Raw genomic sequence first — 18,790 nt, 5'->3', positions numbered from 1 at the left:
ATGTGGCCCAAACTGTCTCAGAACGTATCACTCAGAAGAGTGTGACATGATATTCCTAAAACAAGTCTGTCAGTCAGAAAACCTCTCAGCGTGGCTCCTGCCCATCACCTGTTTTGGAAACCTTCCTATGCTTTCTTGGGCTTTTGTACAGACAGCAGACCTTCAACTGCCTGCCCCTGCCTCACCCTGTCATCCTGACACGGTCTGGCTCTGGTCTCTGGCTGTGTTCTCTGAGCTCTGTGAACCTCCTGTCGGTTTCACTCTAGAAACTTCTCACCGGACACAGCTGCTCTGGGGTTGGAGGAGAGTGGGTCTCACCTAAGGACTCTGTTTCTACCCACATCTGTTTCTCCTGAGCCTCTGCAGTGGGGTCAGGGCCTTGTTCACCCAAGTCCCACTGTCTGTATGTCCTGGTTTCTCTGTCTGTGGAGTCCGTGCTAGAGTCTGTCTGTGTTAGGGCCAATCTACAGTTTCCTCCTTTGGCATGCAGAGAGTGCCCTCTCCCTCCAAGGAGAAGCTGTATTCCTAGAATGCAGTATCCTGGAAACCTTCCCACGAACTAGCCCTGACTCCAGGAGTCTCAGCCCACCTTCCCTGCGCTTGTCCTAGTTGGGATGGGCCTGGCCAGCGAGGCCTGGCTTGGTGAAATCACGGGTTCCTGCTTCTAGGGGTGCTTCCCACAGAGAGCCAACAGTCACCTCCCCGCACACCATAGCCTTCTGTGACCCTCACGTGGCTCCTTCAAGTCCAGAGCCTTCCCCTCCCTCCTGACTGGGCTTCATGGGTCCCAGGCCAACTCAGGGCTCTCTCCTTGGGTGCCCACAGAAACCTGGAGCGGCCCCTGCACCTCCTACCTTGTTCCCAGCCTGGATCTGGAGTCCCACAGCCCAGGGGACTGGGCCGTGAGACTGATTTTTCATTCCCCAATCTTGGCTTTCAGGGTTTTGGGTCCTTCTAAAGTCTCCCAGGTGGTCACTCCTTCAAGCCCCTTGTTCCCTCTCCCCTGTGAGATGGGCCACAGCTTCCCCTGCACAAAGCTTTCTAGGCAGATGGAAGCCGAGGCAGGAGAGGACAGAACTAAGCATGTTTTAGGGAAGCAGCCTGGCCCTGGCCGACACACAGACAGACAGACAGACAGATGAGTCTCAGAAGGTCGTCCAGTCTAGCGCCCTACCTCTGTGGTCAGAGGTGAAGGGGTCTTGGTGACCCACTGAGGCAGGCAAGCATCTGAACAGGGAGGGGAGAGGTCCTTGCCTAGGACCTGGGCTCCAGAGAGAAAGCTTCACCACAGGCCAACACAAGATTCAGAAAGGAAAAAAAAACAGCAGAAAATTGCCCAGTACCTTGGGGAGAGCAGGGAAGGAGAGGGGAGAAGAGACTCACCTAGGACGGTCAGCTTGGTCCCTCCGCCGAATACCCAACACTGTGACACAGGCTCATACAAAAACTCTCCCTGGGACGCCCCCACTCCCAGCCCCCACTGCAGCTGTGATAGAGGAAGCTGGGGGCCACTGCCCCTGGTGGCATCTGCTCATGAGGGAGTTCACACGGCCCTACCCTCACCCCCACAGAGAGAAGGGAACAGGTGACATCTTGTGACCAGCGTCAGGATCCCTAGAAATCCTGGTTCCTGGAGGACACTGGCATTTTGGATTTGGTTTTCCCACCAACTATCATGCAATCACGGGAATGATTTTATTGGAGGGCATTGTGTCACTAGGAGTGAATTTCCATAGTCAGGGATAAATGGTCTCCCTAGTGGAGCTGACTCAATACTGACTGCTTGGTGAACCCCTGGGGTGAAGCAGAGCGTGCCGTCTCCCTCCAGGGAGAAGCTGGTTATCCTAGAGTGCAGTGTCCTGGGAACCTTCCCATGAACCTAGCTCTGACTCCAGGAGTCCCAGCCCCGCCTCCCCTGGGCTTGTCCTAGTTGGGATGGGCCAGGCCAGTGAGACCTGGCTGGTCCCCATTGAAAATGCCAGCCCCATCCTGCAGGGTAAAATGGAAGGATCTCCTGCACTCCTCAACCTGGTCTCATGTTGGTGGGCCAGGTGGGGTCGTGGCTGCCATTGCCTTATTCAAATGTGGGGGACGTAAGGGAGCTCCTGAATGTGGTCTCCAGATATGACCTTCTGCTCAGGGAAGTGAGGTCAGTGGGAGATCTCAGACCTGGGGCAGGAAAGGGACATGATGAGACAGAACCTCTCATCCTCCTAGAAATCAGGAGCCATGGAAGCTCCTGAGTCAATGGGAGAAAACCAGATGCTACCTGAAGAAGCGCCTAGGGGTACATGTCCATGTTTTGTCACCACATTGTCATTGGCAATTCAATATAACTGCAGTGGATCCCACATGTCAGGTGTCCTCACCTGCTAGAGCTCACTCTGGCACTACATCCCTGGAGGATGGCCGGGCACCAGATCGTCAGTTATCAAAGTGGTGAACAAAAGGGAGGAATTTACATTTCTTCTTTTTCCCAAAGCATGAAGCCCACTCCTGGGTGCATAGGGTAGCTGCTGCACCCTCCCTTCATGGACATGCTGCAGCGCTCACGAGAAGGAGGTGAGCTGAAGCCTTAACCCTCTGCCTTCCTTCTCATCTGGGGCTCGAAGTTACTGATTATCAAATGCAACCAATCGACCCTCCACCTTCCTTTTCATCTGAAGGTGTAAAGTTATTGATCATCAAATGCAACCAATCGACGCTCCACCTTCTTTTTCATCTGAGGCGTGAAGTTATTGATCATCAAATGCAACTAATGGACCCTCCGTCTTTTTTCTCATCTGAGGCACGAAGTTATTGATTATCAAGCAACCAATGTCACTAAAAGAATGACAACACAACATGGGTGACTTTGCTGGAAGTAGCCACATGTCCTGGGATGGGATTATGCCAGTGTCCAGCCTGAACCCCACTGAGCCTCTTGATGCTAGAACCATTTGTCAGGAAAAGAGAGGTTGAGGGAATCACTGGGTTGCTGCTCAGGGTCACAGTGGCTGCATTCCGACTGTGGGAGGTCCCGGGACCAGCTCTCAGCTCCTGCAGCTTCGGCCTTGCCTGGGAAAGCCAGAGCCATTTGGGAGACAGCTGCAGATGGAATGGACCTAAAAACACCTTCACTAATGATAACGTCAAGTATTTCAAGTATTTAATCCACTTAGAAACTACATTAAAACCCACAAATATGCGACAGCATCAGAAAGTCAACTAAAAATATACACAATGATATTCACAAGACATTGGATGAGACCCTCATTAACTATGATGTCGAGAAATCCTTGATTCTCTCCATTTAAGTGTGCAATGACTTCGGCACTTGCTTCACATCATTGCCCAAGGGAGTAGTTTAGTTATCCTGCTGTGAGTGGGGTCAACTGTGCCATCTCAGCTGGAGAAGGTCAGGCAGGCGTGTGGACTCTGCTGAGGAAATGCCCACCAGGGGCAGTGGCCCGGCTTCCTGCATCACAGCTGCAAGTGGGGGATGTGACCACAACCACAACTCCGGGGGTCTCGCTTCCATCCTCCCGGTGTTGTCTTAGTTTGGGATGGGTCTTGCCAGGTTCTAGTAAGAAATGCCAGCCTCAACTTCCAGGAAGTTGGATGCAAGCCCCTGTCACCCTTTCAGGGTCTTGTCTCATTTTTGGGTGTGTCTGGAGTGTCTGACACAAAAGGGCTGTGTAAGTATCACCCCAGTGTGATCGATAAATCCCACCTCCCACTTCCAGGGACCAGTCTACTCGGGGTTAATGGGCAATTCCAGGCAAAAGGCAGGAGAAAGATGTGCCCAGGATAGATTGTGAACAGAGAGCAGAAAGCCATCGAGGTCCACTGGGTTCTTTCAGGAGAATTCTGAGTCCACCAGAAGAGGCACCCAATGGGCCACGGTGGGTCAGTGTCATCGTCAATAAAATAGAACGGTGGTGGACTCAAATGTGTCACATACAGTGACATAACTTTGAGTTCACCATGATACCAAATAATTGTTCATCTTCAGAAGATGGCAGGCAACACGGTCATCGTTATTAAGATGCTAAATGAAAGGAAAGACTCAACATGTCTATGCTATTTCTTACTGAAATAAGAATCACACTCCTAGAGAAGCACAGAACATATGAGGGCAGGGCTTTACAGATACTCAGTAGAAGGAAAAGGTGGTCGAACTGAAGTGCAGTCACCTTGCATCCATATACCATCTAACAGCACTGGACACTAAGTGTGAAGCCCATGTGATGTCACAAATAGGTGACCCCACATGGGAGCCCACTAGCCAAGTGGTCTTGCTGAAAAGTCACACTGAACCTTGTTAAACCTTTCTGTCCAAGAACCCATTTTCAGGAAATGCAGAAGCAGGGAGGAGCGCTTGGTTCCAGCTTGGGGAGGCTGCGGACTGCATCCTGACCATGGGAAGGTCCTGGGACCAGCCCTCAGCTCCTGCAGCTCCTGCCTTGCAAGGAAATTAGAAATCAATTAGGAAGACACTTGCAGATGGAACAGGTCTAAAAACATAGTCACCAGTCACAATTTCAAACCGTATTGAATCCGCATAGAAATGAAATGCAAAATCACAAAATACCAATAACAACACAGGTCTAGTGAAAGAAGCATAGGACATTTTTGAAGCATTTGATGGGAAACTTCTTTTTGATATTAAAGAATTATTGATTTCTATTGGGTTTGTAAGGACGTAGTTTTTTTTTTTTTGGTCCATATTTTTAGAGACACAAATGGAATATTTAGACTAACGGACATGATGTCTGCAATTTGCTTCAGACAACTATGTAAAAGAGAAGTTACTTGATTTTGGGTGGGTCAACATTAGCTATATTATCCTCCCGTTTGCTTTTCTTGCTGTCAGTTTCCTGTAATATTTTACAAGGCAGTAATGAGAGGGCTTAGTCTTGGGACATCAGAGGAAAGTCTGGCATCCTACCCTGCAGGGCCATTGAGAAGGTGGAGGCCAACATGGTCCTCTTTGCTGTAGGGGTCTCAGCTTTCACATCCATGAAATGGGGCCAGACGGGGTGGTGGGAATCAGGACCCTTAAGTTTCCTTCTAACTTGTAGGTTGTGATTTGGGGAAGGGGTGGCTGTGATTAAGCTCCAAGAGGACCCCATTCTCTGCCCCACTATGGCCCTAGAGTTTCCTGTCCTTGCAGGCTCTGTCTCAAGCCTGGCCACCCAGCAGCTCTGATGAAGGCACCTGTCACATCGCTGATGTCCTGGAGGCACCAAGAAGGGGCCTGACAGCACCCAGCACTGATGAGGAGGGCTTCAAAGTGAGTCTCCCAAGGCCACCTCACCCGTTGTCAGGGACCCTGGGACAATTGTGTCTCTGACCTCGGGCTATAAGGGCAGATGTTGGGGCTGAGCCATGTGAGGGAGGGAGGGAGTAGGGCCTGGTGGGGTGGGGTCTAGGGTAGCTGAGTCCCATGAAAGCCTGACTTGCCTGTAGCCCTCAAGTCACACTCACCCTGCCGTGACCTAGTGTGACCTGGCCCTGATTCTTGGGTGGATACGATTTTGACACAGCCTCCATCAGACTATCAACGGATGCCCATTCTGTGCTGGGGATGGTGTCTTCCTCATTCAACCCAGTCCACCTGAGTCTGACCCTCATACAGGCTGGCTATCATGGCCCCAGCCATCACCATAATCTAACTCTACCATATCCCCTGACTTTAGAACTTGAGACTTCACAGTTGCAATCTCAGCCCCTTGCTCTCTTTCTGGCCTGGCCAGTGTCAACCCTGAGCCTGACTCATTCGATCACAACAAATCACCTGTGTGCCTCAGCCTTACCCCACGTCCCAGCGCTAGTGACATGAACACCAGGGGCTTGAAGAGCACTCTAGGGCTCTCTAAGTTGGTTGGGACCGTGAATAGAATTCTTGACTTGTAAGGTTATATAAAATTGTTTTCCCACTGCAGGACTTGTCAGTGCCTTTCATAACTAATGTGCCTTATGAAAGTGAAAACTACACTGAAGTTTTCCATTTTCCAGCCTTTTCATGCCTCCCTCTTGATGGCACAACCATGGGCCCCTCACCTAGTAAATGGTCTCCTAACTGCATATCATGGATGGGACAGGGAAGTTCAACCCTGTTCCTGCTCTGGTCATGGCCTGGGCTCAAGGGTGTTCTGCCTCTAGCCCACAGAAGGGCCCCTGGTACACTCCTCGTTTCTCCCCAATACCCCGCTCAGGGACACCACTCTGTCCTCACTAGGCTCCACATCCTTCGCAGGTGGGCAAGGACTGCATTTGAGGGACCACTTTGCAGGGATAACTTTCTGCTCTGGATCATGGTTCCCACCAACACAGGGAGCTCACCCGTTCCCTGGCAGGTTGGGTGGGGCGTGGGATGATGGGGACATGGGACCTTACCTGGAACTATCCCTGCCCCTCAGCAGCGACCCTTCAGCACAGGCACATGACCAGACACAGACGGCATATTGGAGACCCTGGGTTTTACACAGTCGGGTCCTTATTGAGAAGTAGAATTTTGAGGGTGTTGCACTGGTCTGAGCTGATACCAGGCCGGTGGCTCAGGGGTACAGCAGAGAGTTGGGGAAGGGGTGACTGGGTGAGATAGGACCCTCCAGAGAGATGCCTCAGAGAGGCTGTGAGTCTCCTCCCTTGGGTGACTTTCCCACTGGATGCAGAATTCCATCTGCCCCAGAGAACCCAGGAAAGGTTAGGAATTATATGTAAGAAAAGGAAAACTAAGATAAAACAAGATGTCTGGTTGACAATCAGAATATTTATTGAGGGCTTTTTGGGTGCAGGGAGAAGGGCTGGATGTCTTGGGATTGGGGGGAGAGACCTCTCCCCTGGGAACGTGCAGCTCCAGGCCCCGTGGGTGGGGTGAGGGTTGGGCCTAAGAACATCCTTCAGTGGCCACTGTCTTCTCCACGGTTTTCTCTTTGTGCGTGACGTGGCAGCTGTAGCTGCTGCGGGACCTCCACTGCTGCGGCGTCAGGCTCAGGTAGCTGCTGGCTGTGTACTTGTTGCTCTGTTTGGAGGGTGTGGTAGTCTTTGGCCTTGTACCCAGCAGGGTGGTACATGTGCCGTTAGGCTGGTTGTCACTGGTGGATATCTCCTAAATTGCTCTAGTGCTTCCTGGCAAGGCAGAAGGAGCTGCAGGAGCGGAGAGCTGGCTGGGCACCTTCCCCTGGTTGGAATACAGCCACGCCTCCTGGAGCAGGAACCTAGGGCTCCCCTTGGCTTTTATTTTCCTGGAAAACGATTCTAGCATGGAGGGGACTAACCGGATTCAGATTGAACATTGCAGAATAGCTTCCAAGGACCGGGGGCTACTTTCAGCAAAGCCACACATGACAGATTGCCACTATTGTAGTAATGTTAGCTGCATAGGATGGACAATAGCTGCAAGGAAGGCCGAGGGTTGAGGCTTCAGTTCACCTCCTTTTCATGAGCGCTGCAGTGTGTCTGTAAAGTCAGAGCCCTGCAGCTGGGCTCCATTCACCCAGGAGTGTGCTTCATGCTTTAGGAAGGAGCCGCTTTGCACACAGATGATCCAGGGCCCAGCCATCAATCCAGGGTGAATAATTCAAGTGTATTCTCACTCTGAACTCTAGGATTCAAGCCATCTAATGTTTTTGAAGCCACTGTCATTGTATTTAATTGATGATGACAGGTGGTCACCAATGATGAATATTTTCCCAATGGGAGTCTCCTAAAGGGGCATCAGATTTCCTCGCATGGCTCCAGGGAATTAAATGGCTCCTGATTAGTCAGAGGATAAGAGATCTGTCTTATGATGTCTTTTTCTTTTTTGTCTTATGTGTCTTTCCTGCCCCAGGCCTGGAATTACCCACTGATCTCCCTTCCCTTAGTGAGAGGTAGTATTTGGAGACCATACTCTGGAGGCTCCCTCATGTCCCCCATCTGAAAAAGACAATGACAGCCACCACCCCAGCTGTCCCAACCAACATGAGACCAAATTCAGGGGTGCAGGGGATGCTCCCAAGGTTACCCTCGCAGATGTGGCTGGCATTTCGTATCGGGACCAGCCAGGCCTCATTGACCAGGCCCATCCCAGCTAGAACTACTCCAGAAGGTAGGGCTGAAACCCCCAAGGTTCCTAGAACACTGCACTCTAGGGCCACCAGCCTCAGCCTCTGCCTGGCAGGAGAGGGGCACCCTCTGCATCACCCCATGGTGTTACCAAAAGTTGAATGGTTGGTTCAATTTTGCAGAGAAGAAACCACCTATCCCAATCTGTGTAATTTCACTCCTTAGTGGCACTGATGCCCTCCAGTAAATTCAACCCTGTGCCTGCATGATGGTGCAAAAAACAAATCCAAGATCCCAATGTCCTCCGGAAGCCTGGACTCCCAGGGATCCTGCTATGGGTCACAGGATGTCACCGGTCCTCTTCTTTCTGTGGGTTGAGTGTGGGGGCTGTGTGGATTCCCTAATGAGCAGATGCCACCAGGGGCAGTGGCCCCAGCTTCCTTTTTCACAGCTCTAGTGGGGGTTCGGCATCAGGCTCCAGGTGAACCCTAGCATGGGGCTGGAGGTCAAGCAGGAAGGGTGTGGACCACTAAATCAGGCCCAGGTAAAGTTAGTTTCTGGTTGGTTTGTGGATGGATCTTGATGATGGTCAGTCTGCAGGAGCAAGAGGACATGGGGAAATTGGGAAAATGAGAAAAGTCACCAATCCAAGGTCAAACTCTGCATCTATTGATTGCCCGGGGCAGGCTGTATCAGAGTTGAATTCAGGATGAGCTTCAGGGCCAGGTCAGACTGGATAAGAGCTGAGGGAATGTGGGCTGACAGCTCTAGGCAAGGGCTGGCCTCCACTAGGAGTCAGATCCCACAAACCCTCCTGCCCACTGAGCACCGTCTCCCTCCCTAGCCCGTGGTGGTGCAGCCTCCCCACCCCATCCCATGTACACCTGCTGCCTCATCTCAGAGACACTCATCCCAGTGTCTCCGACAGCAGATAATGTCAGCCTCCTGGGTGTGGCAGCCCTAGCCGTTCTTGGTCAGTCCTCAGTGCCTGGGTACTCTCAGATCCCCTGTCTCTGCCTCCAGCACATCAGGGATGTGGTTGCTGCCTTCAACAGAGCTGCTGGGTGATCCTGATAGGCCAGGGACAGAGCCTGCAAAGGCGGGAAGCTCTGCGGTCACCATGAGGCAGAGAAAGGGCCACTTGGTGCTTGATCACAGCCACCCCTGACTCAAATCCCAGCTTCTGAATTAGAAGAAGGCTAAGGATTCTAGTGGCCACAGTCCCTGTCTTATTTCACGAATGAGAAAACTGAGACCACCCAGGGAGGACCAGATCCATAGCCCTGCTGGGTACAAGGCCAAGGTGGCCTCCACACCCTGGGTGGTGGGGGTGCCATGTGCCTTCCAGGTCACCATCACAGCGCCTGGGTAGAAGTCACTCGTGAGACACACCAGTGTGGCCTTGTTGTCTCCGAGCTCCTCAGTGGAGGGCGCGAACAGAGTGACTGAGGGGGCGGTCTTGGGCTGAGCTGTGTGGACAGAGAAGGGGGTGAGAGAGGGCAGACAGAACCCCAGGGTGTTGTGGAGCCCCTCTCTCTGTCTAAAGTCTCTGGGAGGGTTCACGGTATGACCATCTGGTCCACCTGGGGCCTCTCCTCCTCTCCTTTTCCCCATCCTTTCCACTTGTACCCTGTGGAAAGCAGGCAGCCCTGAGCCTTCCTAGGAGCCCTTCCAAGTCACCTTTCCCAGGTGGCCCAGCTCCTCTCCTCTACAGCTCCCATTTCCTCATATACCCATGCCAGGCTCTGTTTCTTCGCCCTTGATCTCTGGAGTCTGAGTTTAGAATCTGGCCTTGACTCCCTGGATTTCTCATTCCCATCCCTAGACCCCCCCACCTCCCACTTAATTCTTCCAGGACTCAGAGCCCCCTCTGTGAACTGCAGGTCCCTTGCTCAGCCTGTAGAACTGTCCTGGCAGGCAGCGTGTGGGGAGACCTGAGCCTGCTTTGAACTGGAGCCTCCTATCCCCACAGGCACCAGGCTCTGCCCCAACCCACCCCCCTCAGCTCTACTGGCAGGGGGTGGGCTCCACCTAGAAAAGCCTCTCAGCTCCTCTGAGGCTCTGGGGAGTCTCCTTTCTCTGCAAGCGCAGCCACAGAATGCTTCACCTCAGCTGTGTTCTTGGGGCTTTTCCCTTAGACTATGAGACTCAGCAGCCCCCATGCCCACCCCAGCAATCTCTGATGACCCTGAACTTCTCCTGGTAGCCATGGAGTTCCCTCCACCCCTCATTCACTCCCATGTGGTCATCTCCTGAGTCTAACATGCCCTTTGAGGAAGGCAGGAGTCTGATCCATGAATAGGCACCAGACCCCAGAGGTGACGGGGCTCCAGGGACACACACATCTCTGCCTTAAGAGATCTTCTCCTTTCTAATGACTGTCCTGGGAGGGCTGGGCTCTGGGACCTCACCCAGTCTCATCCATCCCTCTGTGTCCCCGTGTCCTCATGACCCAGCATAGGCCAGAGAGCTGCAGCCTGGACCCAGAGCCCTCTCTGTGCCCTTCATTGGTCTTCCCTTGGGGTGACCTCTGTGTCCCCAGGCCCCTCTGTGGCCTTCACAGGCTGGATGGGCATCCAGCCCTTAGCCTAGACCCTGGGGTCCCAGGGACTGTCTCTAAGGCCACTTCAGGGCCCTTATTAGAACCGACCTCTGTCCCTCACTCAGACCTCTGGCCTGGAAGAGGGGAAGGAGGCTGACCCTGCCTAATCCCAGCCCAGGCCCTGTGACCAGGCTGCATCCCGCTGTTGGAAACTGATGGCAGCTGCTCCCACTGTGGGGCCCTTCCTGCCGGTTACCCCAAGAGTAACGCACATCCTCCAGTCCCCATGGAGAAAGGTAGTGGTCAGTGCTTAAGGCTGGGAAGGCAGTGGGGAGGAAGCCCCAGAGAGAGCAAACAGATTTTCCAGAGACAGCAGAGGGTGAGACAGGCTGGGAAAGGTTGAGAGCCACTTACCTAGGATGATGACCTGGGATGTTAGATCTAAAGATGTAACACAGTGACTGAGGCTCGGACCAAAACCCCCAAGGCCAGCACCTGGGGTCTGCTCCCTGGGGACTGGGCTGGAGCAGGAGCCTGCTGTGCATGACTGGCACAGGGGTTGCAGTGGGCAGGCTAGGCATGAGTCGGGGGGGTGGCCAGCCCCCCAGAAGTGTCCCGTACCTATCCCCTCTCCAAGGCAAGTGTCACCCACAGTCTTGGAGTCACCCCAGTGTGTGTCCTTCCTCTCCCAGGCTGTCGGTGCTGATGGCAATATTGGGACCAATAGGTCCCAGCAACTCCCTGAGTGACATATCCCCTCCTGCAGTGTGGCAGGGGAGTACTGAGTTGGCTTGGACCCGTTCAACCTCATCTGGCCTCATTTAAAGGGCCTCTGAGTTTTCCACACAAGTGTCCCCAGTCAAGCCAGGCTGGCTTTCTCTCTGGATTTAGAACACTGGGTCATTGCTGACTCAAGTGGTGATTCCTCTACTTTCCATCCATGGAGACACAGCTCAGTTCCACTTTGTGCATGAAGCTTTTTCTGATATCTCAGATTATTTTTTCCATCTACCTGTCCATCCAACTGTCCATCCAGCTGTTCATTTTTTTATCTCTTTGTTCATCAATCTATCATCCATCTATCCATCCATCCATCCATCCATGCATCTGTCCACTCATTCATCCAACAACAGTTCCCAAGCACCCATCTATGTCAGATACTGTTTTTATGCTGGGACATGGCAGGATTCCCTGGCTTTCAGCCTCATCTCTCCCTGAAATCTCTCCAGTTAAGGCCAGAAAGTCCCTTGTCTCAGTTTAGTCTGCAGTTCTTCCCCAGTCCCCTTATGTCTCTGCAAGAAGCTCTTCTTTCTAGCCACTGTCCCCTCCTTGGTGTCTGAGACTGCCCCCTCTCCTCCTTCTTGGCTTCCCTTTCTCCCAGGCCCATGCCCAGCTGCTGACTCCCAGATCTCTACCCTGGGTTTTGCTCTCTGTATTCTCCTCATTGTCTCTGCATCTGACTCTCATTGTGCACACTCACAACTGTCCAGGGGGTCTTAGATCCCTGTTTCCAGCCCTTATCTCTCTTTTAGGCTCTAGATTCATGTATATTCTACCTCCTCAACCTATGTCTTCTTGGATGCCTTGTAGAAACCTCCAACTCAACAGATCCCAGCTAAACTCATTTCTCTATAACCTTGCTCCCCCACAAAGTCCTCACTTCAGCAAGTTACTCTTCAAGCCAGAGGCCTGAGGACATCCCAGAATGCCTTCCCCTCATTGTATTATCCTCTGTCCTAGACGTCCTAGCAAGATACTATTAACATCCTCCAGAGAAAAAGAAAAACACCCAGGTCACACTCTAAGAGTTTACGATGGCAAGAATCCTCAGGTTTTGCCAAATCTTATTTTACTTCCCAAGGCAATTTGTTCACATTGGAAGATACCCATTGTGACAGGGCCAGCAAATTTCATCTTAGCAGCAGGTTGTATTTAATACATGTGTATTTAAGACATGTGCAGAAGATTTTTGAGACAGAATTTAATAGTAATATAAATTCAGCATTTGTTTATGGTATAAAGAAAGCAAACATCTAGACTTTTTTTTTAAGTTACTGAAGAAAACTTTCTTAACTCAATGAAGAACATCTCCCCAAATTTACAGCAGCATTTATATTTAAAGGCAAAACATTTAAAGAATCAGAAACAAGGCAAGGTTGTCTGCTCTCACTTTTACTATTCAACACATTCTATAGATTCTAGTCAATGAAATATTAAAGGGGTAGAGGAGGAGGTATAAATATTGAGGAAAAAGAAAGAAAATTGTTCTTGGCAAATGATGTGATAGTTGCCCACCCCCACCCCCACACACGGAGAATCAGCTGAAGAACTTCTGGAATTAATACAAGAGTTAAAGTGGCTGGATACAAGAGCAACATACAAAAGTTAATAGGGTTCCTTGCTATAGAAACAGTAATCATTCAGGATATAAAATTGGCAAAAAATTATAAATTCAATAAAATTATATTCATAAACCCTTTATGAATAAAAACAAAGTGTGCAAGATTTGCATGAATCAAATATCAAAACACTTCTCTGAGTGAATGAAGAGTACATCATATCTCTGGACAAAAACGCTGAGCATTATAAAGATAGCAGTTCTCAAATTAATCCCATATTCTGTGATATTACAAACATAACACCAAAAGAATGATTTTTGAAAATTAGGGAACTGATTCTACAGTCCAACTCTAAGAATGACGGATAATAGACATGACTATTTTGAGAAAAAGTAACAATGACGGGTTCTTTCCTACCAGATACTGAACATACTATAAAGCTAAAATAATCAAAACAGGGTGGGCACAGGACTAGATCAATAGCAAGAGAACCACAGAAAGAATGTAATAAATCAGTAATGTAGTAGATGATAAAAGTTGCGTTTATATTCAACAAATGTGTGATGACTGGCTTTCCTATTTGGGAAATAAGGTTTTATTCCTATATCCACAAAAATAAACTCCAGGTGAAATAAAGAAAAAAAAAACCACACAACAAAACACCAATACACTGAATGTACCAGAATAAAATAGAAAAATGACTTTATAATATTGAAATAAAGACGACTTCCTACACATGGAGGGGTCACAGCAACCATAAAGAAAAGGTTAAACCAGTTCAACACATACAAATTTACAACATCTTTATGGTGGGAGACCCCATAAACAGAAGACCCATAAAACGGACTAGGGAAAAATATTTACAATATGCATACTACACAAGTGGCTAAAATCCCAAATATATCCCAATATATAGATGCAAGCAACTGAATGGAAAAGCAGGCAACATGATAACCAGTTAATTCACAGAAGAAATACAATCAATCAATAAAAATATTAAAAATCTCACCAGTAATAAAATACACAATAAAACAATAAACACATTCATTTTTTTTGCTCATCAGATAGGCAGACAATAAAAAGATCAACAATATTGTGTCATTGACAAGAATGTAGGAGAGAAGGCACAACCATTCACTGGAATGAGTGGACACAGACTTGGAAGCATTACCTATAACATTTCAAAAGTGCAATCTCTCTGATTCAGCAATTCCACTTTTAGGCGTCTATCCTGGGGAGATATACGAATGCACTTTGTAGGCATACACACATGGATTTCCACTGCAGCATCATTTGTCATTTAGATTTTTTAGTGGAAATAACCTAGATGCCCATTAATAGGGGAATGATTAAATAAATTCTGGCTCATCTAAACTTTGCTTATATAGCCATGTGAATGTGGTTAATCCATATGGACTGATATAGAAAATGTCAATAATAGATTATTTTTAAAGTTGGTAATATGTGGAATATAGCTCTATTTTTCCAAAATAAAATCCCAACACCAATTCTGTATGTGTGTGTATATGTGTGTGTTTTCAGGGACGTACACACAGGAAAAAGTCTGGAAGTAATAGAACAACCTGACAGTGGCCATCTCTGGGAAGACGTGGGAGATGGTAAGCAGAAGCACTTGCTTTTACTTTATATACTTCTCTGTTTAATCTTTTTTTTTCTTTTGCAAGGCAAAAAAGTGATGTACGGAAGTCATTACATTTTGTAAAGTGCTCATTACAAAAAGAATAATGTACAAGAGTACATTACTCTTGTATTAAAAATTATATTAGAAGATAAAAATGAAATGTCCCTTTTTGTGAACAATTTCACAAAACCAGAAAATTATAAAGCCACAATGGAAATTAGGTGAAATCCCACCAGCCAGACAGACACACCATTGACATTTTCCTATATTTTCTGACAGATTTTTGAAAATGCATATATACTTTAAAAACACAATTGGGCCAGGTGCAGTGGCTCATGCCTGTAATTCCAGCACAGGGGAAGCCCAGGCGGAAGGATTGCTTGAGCCTAGAAATTTGAGACAAGCCTGAGCAACATAGCGAGGGTCTGTCTCTAAAAAATAATAATCCCACTAAAAATTAGCCAGGTGTAGTGGCCTGTAACTGTAGTCCCGGCTCTCAGGAGGCGGAGGCTGGAGGATCGTTTGCGCCCTGGAGGTTGAGGCTGCAGTGAGCTGTGGCTATCCCACTGCACTCCAGCCTGGGCAACAGAGCAAGACTCTCTTCTGAAACAACAACAACAAAACAGCCCCAAATACAATTGTGTTTTTTTCACACCCTTTTTGATAGATGTGATATTTGGGTTACTTCCAGTTTTTTCCCATCATTCATAATGCTGAGCTAACCACCCTTGTGATAAACATTTGGTTACAGCTTTGATTATTCCCCCCTTAAGATAAATTCCTAGAAGTGGAATTGCTCAATTTAGACAAATACATTTTGTTGTTTTACTCACCACCTATTGCTAAAATAGTTATACCTTTTCAATGCCCATAGACAGTCCCAGAGAGTGCCTGCTCCCCTCTGCCCAGCCCTCACTTCAGCTTCATGCTCCTGTTTCATAAGAATCTGGGACCCTGGCTGCTCTGGACCTGTGCCTCCTCCCCAGCCCCAGGGCATGGCTCCTTCCAGGCTCCCCACCTACCCTGGACCTGGCTGTCACTCCCTCTCCTCCCTCCTCTAATCCGGCCTTGCATCAGCCTTCGATCTGGCGCCAATTGTTCCAAAAACACAAATCCAACCCTGATAATCAATCTCCTACCTAAATCTCTCCAAGGACTCGTCCTGGACACGGGGATGGGTCATGGACCCTATGGTCCATCCCCTTCCCAGTCACCCAGGAACTCCCAGCCTCACCCCTCGCTCTCTTCTCCTCTGGTGCTGCCCATCACTGACCAGTGCCCCTTGATCTGTGAGACCAGCCTGGGCATCCCCCAACAGAGGGAGCTCCCCTCTCCCTTTATTGCTCCAAACATGGGCCATGCACCTGTTCCAATGATTGTACAGTGCCCCTCGGTTCAGCCCACCCTCCCTGTGTCCCTGAGCCTGGCCCCAGTCAGCATTTATGAGCAAGTTGGTGAATGGAGGGCCTTAGGGGAGACCAAGCCAAGCCCTCACTGCCTTCTCCAGGGAGTGGACCCTGCCCTCACTGGGCAGGAGGCACATGGGCAGAGAGGAGGAGGAGGAAGAGGGGGAGCAGGAACAGGCCTGGACACCCTGTGGGGACAGTGGCCGCCACCCCCTGTGGATGTCCTGCCCCTGCCTCTGTTCCTGCCCTACCCAGGGGACTAGGACTAGGTGATCGAGGCACTGACCCTGGTGCAAAATTTAAGTGGGGCCAGAAAACCCAGAAATCAAGAAAAATAATAGTTTAATATGATATTACAAACAGTAATTAATTCAAACAAATCTGTGATGGCCAAAATATCAACCTATTAGTTAAAGCCAGTGTCTCCCAGGACCCTCTTAGGGGTTAGCTTCCTCATCACCTCTCTGGCTTGTCTCCCCTTGGTCATCCTTTCCCAGCTTTGCCACAGGACCCCCACATCCCCTGGAATCTCTCGCCCCTTACCTGCCCCACAGCCTCCACAGGCTGGACCAGCTGCTTCCAACTGAGGCTGCAGGGTCTGGGACCCGGCTCTGCGGTGTAGCTGTTGGGCTCAGCAGGCCATAGGCGACCGTGGCCAGACCCAGCTGCAGCATGGGGGCCAGCGCTGCCTGGGACCAGGGCCCAGCTCCTTGGGGGTCTCACGACTCACTTGCTTGTCTTGGGTTTCATTGGCCCTCAGGGTTAGAGGCACCTCTGGCCCGACTTGCAGTATGGGCTCCCTGGAGGGTGGCACCCTGGTCCCTCTCTCCAGCGGGGCTGTTAAAGTGCACCCCAGTCCGTTGGCCATGTCCTCTCCTTGGAATGGCTCTGGTCCCTGTCCCTAGTCCAGGCCCTTCCAGGGTCCATGGCTGTTACCCCTGGGGATCTCTCCCAGAGGGGCAGCTACCAATTGCCCTGCTGTGGTCAAGATCCAGGGCTCAATGGCCTCCCATCACAGCCGCCTGCCTGGCCCCGCCCCTGGGGCCCTGGGTGGTAACACCTGACCCACTTCCCTTCCCCAGTTCCCCAAGGGCACCCTGGTCTGTGGAGCACCTCCCTAGGGCCTAGAGAGCTGCCCAGCAGGAGTCCCCAAGGGCTTGAGCTCAGGGGGTTGGGGCTGGGGCTGGAGCGGTGGCTTCTTTTCTGATCAGTCCCCCAGGCTGGGTGCCTGCACACTGCACTCCAGCCGGATGGGCCCAGCTCTTCCTTGGCTGGGTTGGTCAAGCCTGGCCGGCTACCCTATGATCCTCTCCTGAGTCAGGCAAGAGCCCTGAAGGGAGTGATTCTATATCCTTCAGGCAAGGAAAAGTGGTGAAATCATAAATGTGGAGTCTATCCAGACCTAGGTCTCCTCTGGGCCTCAGTTTCCTTATCTATAAAATGGGGAGAGAGTTCTTCTGCAGCAGGGAGGTTATGAGGGTTAAAGACACCATGTGTTTGCTAAGCATTCAGGGGGCGTTGAACAGATTCAGGTCCTCTTTTTGTTCTTTTAGTTTGGGATTCAGAACAACATGCGGGGTTTCCATGGGGCAAGTGACCCATGGGGCAAGCTGCCCCTCTGGGAGAGATCCCCAGGGGTAACAGCCATGGACCCTGGAAGGGCCCAAGACCATTCCTTCAGCAGGGAGCAAGCTGTGCTGGGATCTAGGAGGGAGCTCGCCCCCTGCATTCCTATTCATCTGTCTACCTGGAATACTCGTGCCTGGCTCTGTTCAGCAGTAGTGGAGGAGGAGAGGGCCGGCAGGTGCTTTGAGTTGGGGTCCTTTTTGACTGTGATAAGGAAATGTGATGCATAATACAATAATAATAGCAATGCTCCTTAGTGCTGGTGCTTTACAAGCCTTAATCCTGGGAGCTAAGATCATCTACTGTCTCCCGCAATTGAAGATGAGGAAATGCTGTTCAGGCTGATTCCCTACTTTTTTTTTTTTTTTGAGACGGAGTCTTGCTCTGTCACCCAGGCTGAGGGGCAATGGCACAATCTCAGCTCACTGCAACCTCTGCATCCTGGGTGGGTTCAAGAGAGCCTCCTACCTCAGCCTCCTGAGTAGCTGGGATTACAGGCACGTGCCACCATGCCTGGCTAATTTTTTTTTTTTTTTTGTATTTTTAGTAGAGACTGGGTTTCATCGTGTTGGTCAGGCTGGTCTCGAATTCCTGATCTTGTGGTCCACCTGCCTTGGCCTCCCAAAGTGCTGTGATTACAGGCATGAGCCACTGCTACCAGCCTGATTCCCTACCTTTTTAATGTCCAGGGCCAAGAGGCAGTAGGGCTGGAGTCAGAATCTGAGGCCTGGTTCTTGCATGACACCAGGGCATACTTTGCTGATGAAGACATGGCTCTCTGGGTCTAGGTGGTAACACGCTGCTTGGTGCATAGGAAAACTCCAAACCCAGAGGAGCACGAAGGAGCGGCTCAATTAAACATGGACTAGATCTGGCTGAACAAAACTCTTTTGCTTTGTGTGGCCCGTTGCGTCATTTGCACTCCTTTACCCCCTATTCATCTTTTCTGTTGCCCCTGAGAGCCTAGTATAAAAATGTTTGAGGAGATCTTCAAGACCCCATACCCTGGTGAGAAAGGCCCCTCCCCTGCCGCCTTACGGAAATGCAGTGAGGGTCTGCCCTCTTGCTTTCCAGTTACTTTTTCTGCCACAAAATCTCTAAAAACATCTGCTCACGTTCAGATCTGCTGCCCTCTAGGGATCTCAATGTTTTGTTTTAGCAACTCTCCAAGGAGCCTCCTAGAACTTCCTAAAGTGAATTT

At 50.1% G+C, this 18,790-nt stretch overlaps 1 protein-coding gene across 1 annotated transcript; it reads right to left on the bottom strand.

The window, feature by feature from the left end:
- Positions 1–6,735: 6,735 nt before the first annotated feature.
- Positions 6,736–16,978, bottom strand: IGLL5 (immunoglobulin lambda like polypeptide 5). Its single transcript, XM_032256606.1, is given in 3 exon segments — positions 6,736–7,030; positions 9,343–9,503; positions 16,507–16,978. Coding segments are annotated over 3 exon segments (642 nt in total). The 5' UTR covers positions 16,832–16,978; the 3' UTR covers positions 6,736–6,874.
- Positions 16,979–18,790: the final 1,812 nt, after the last annotated feature.

This window comes from Sapajus apella, unplaced genomic scaffold (genome assembly GCF_009761245.1).
Source record: "Sapajus apella isolate SASKATOON/1434 unplaced genomic scaffold, GSC_monkey_1.0 scaffold95, whole genome shotgun sequence".
In the NCBI taxonomy this organism is placed as follows: domain Eukaryota; kingdom Metazoa; phylum Chordata; class Mammalia; order Primates; family Cebidae; genus Sapajus; species Sapajus apella.
This window is presented reverse-complemented; position numbering and strand designations above follow the sequence as displayed.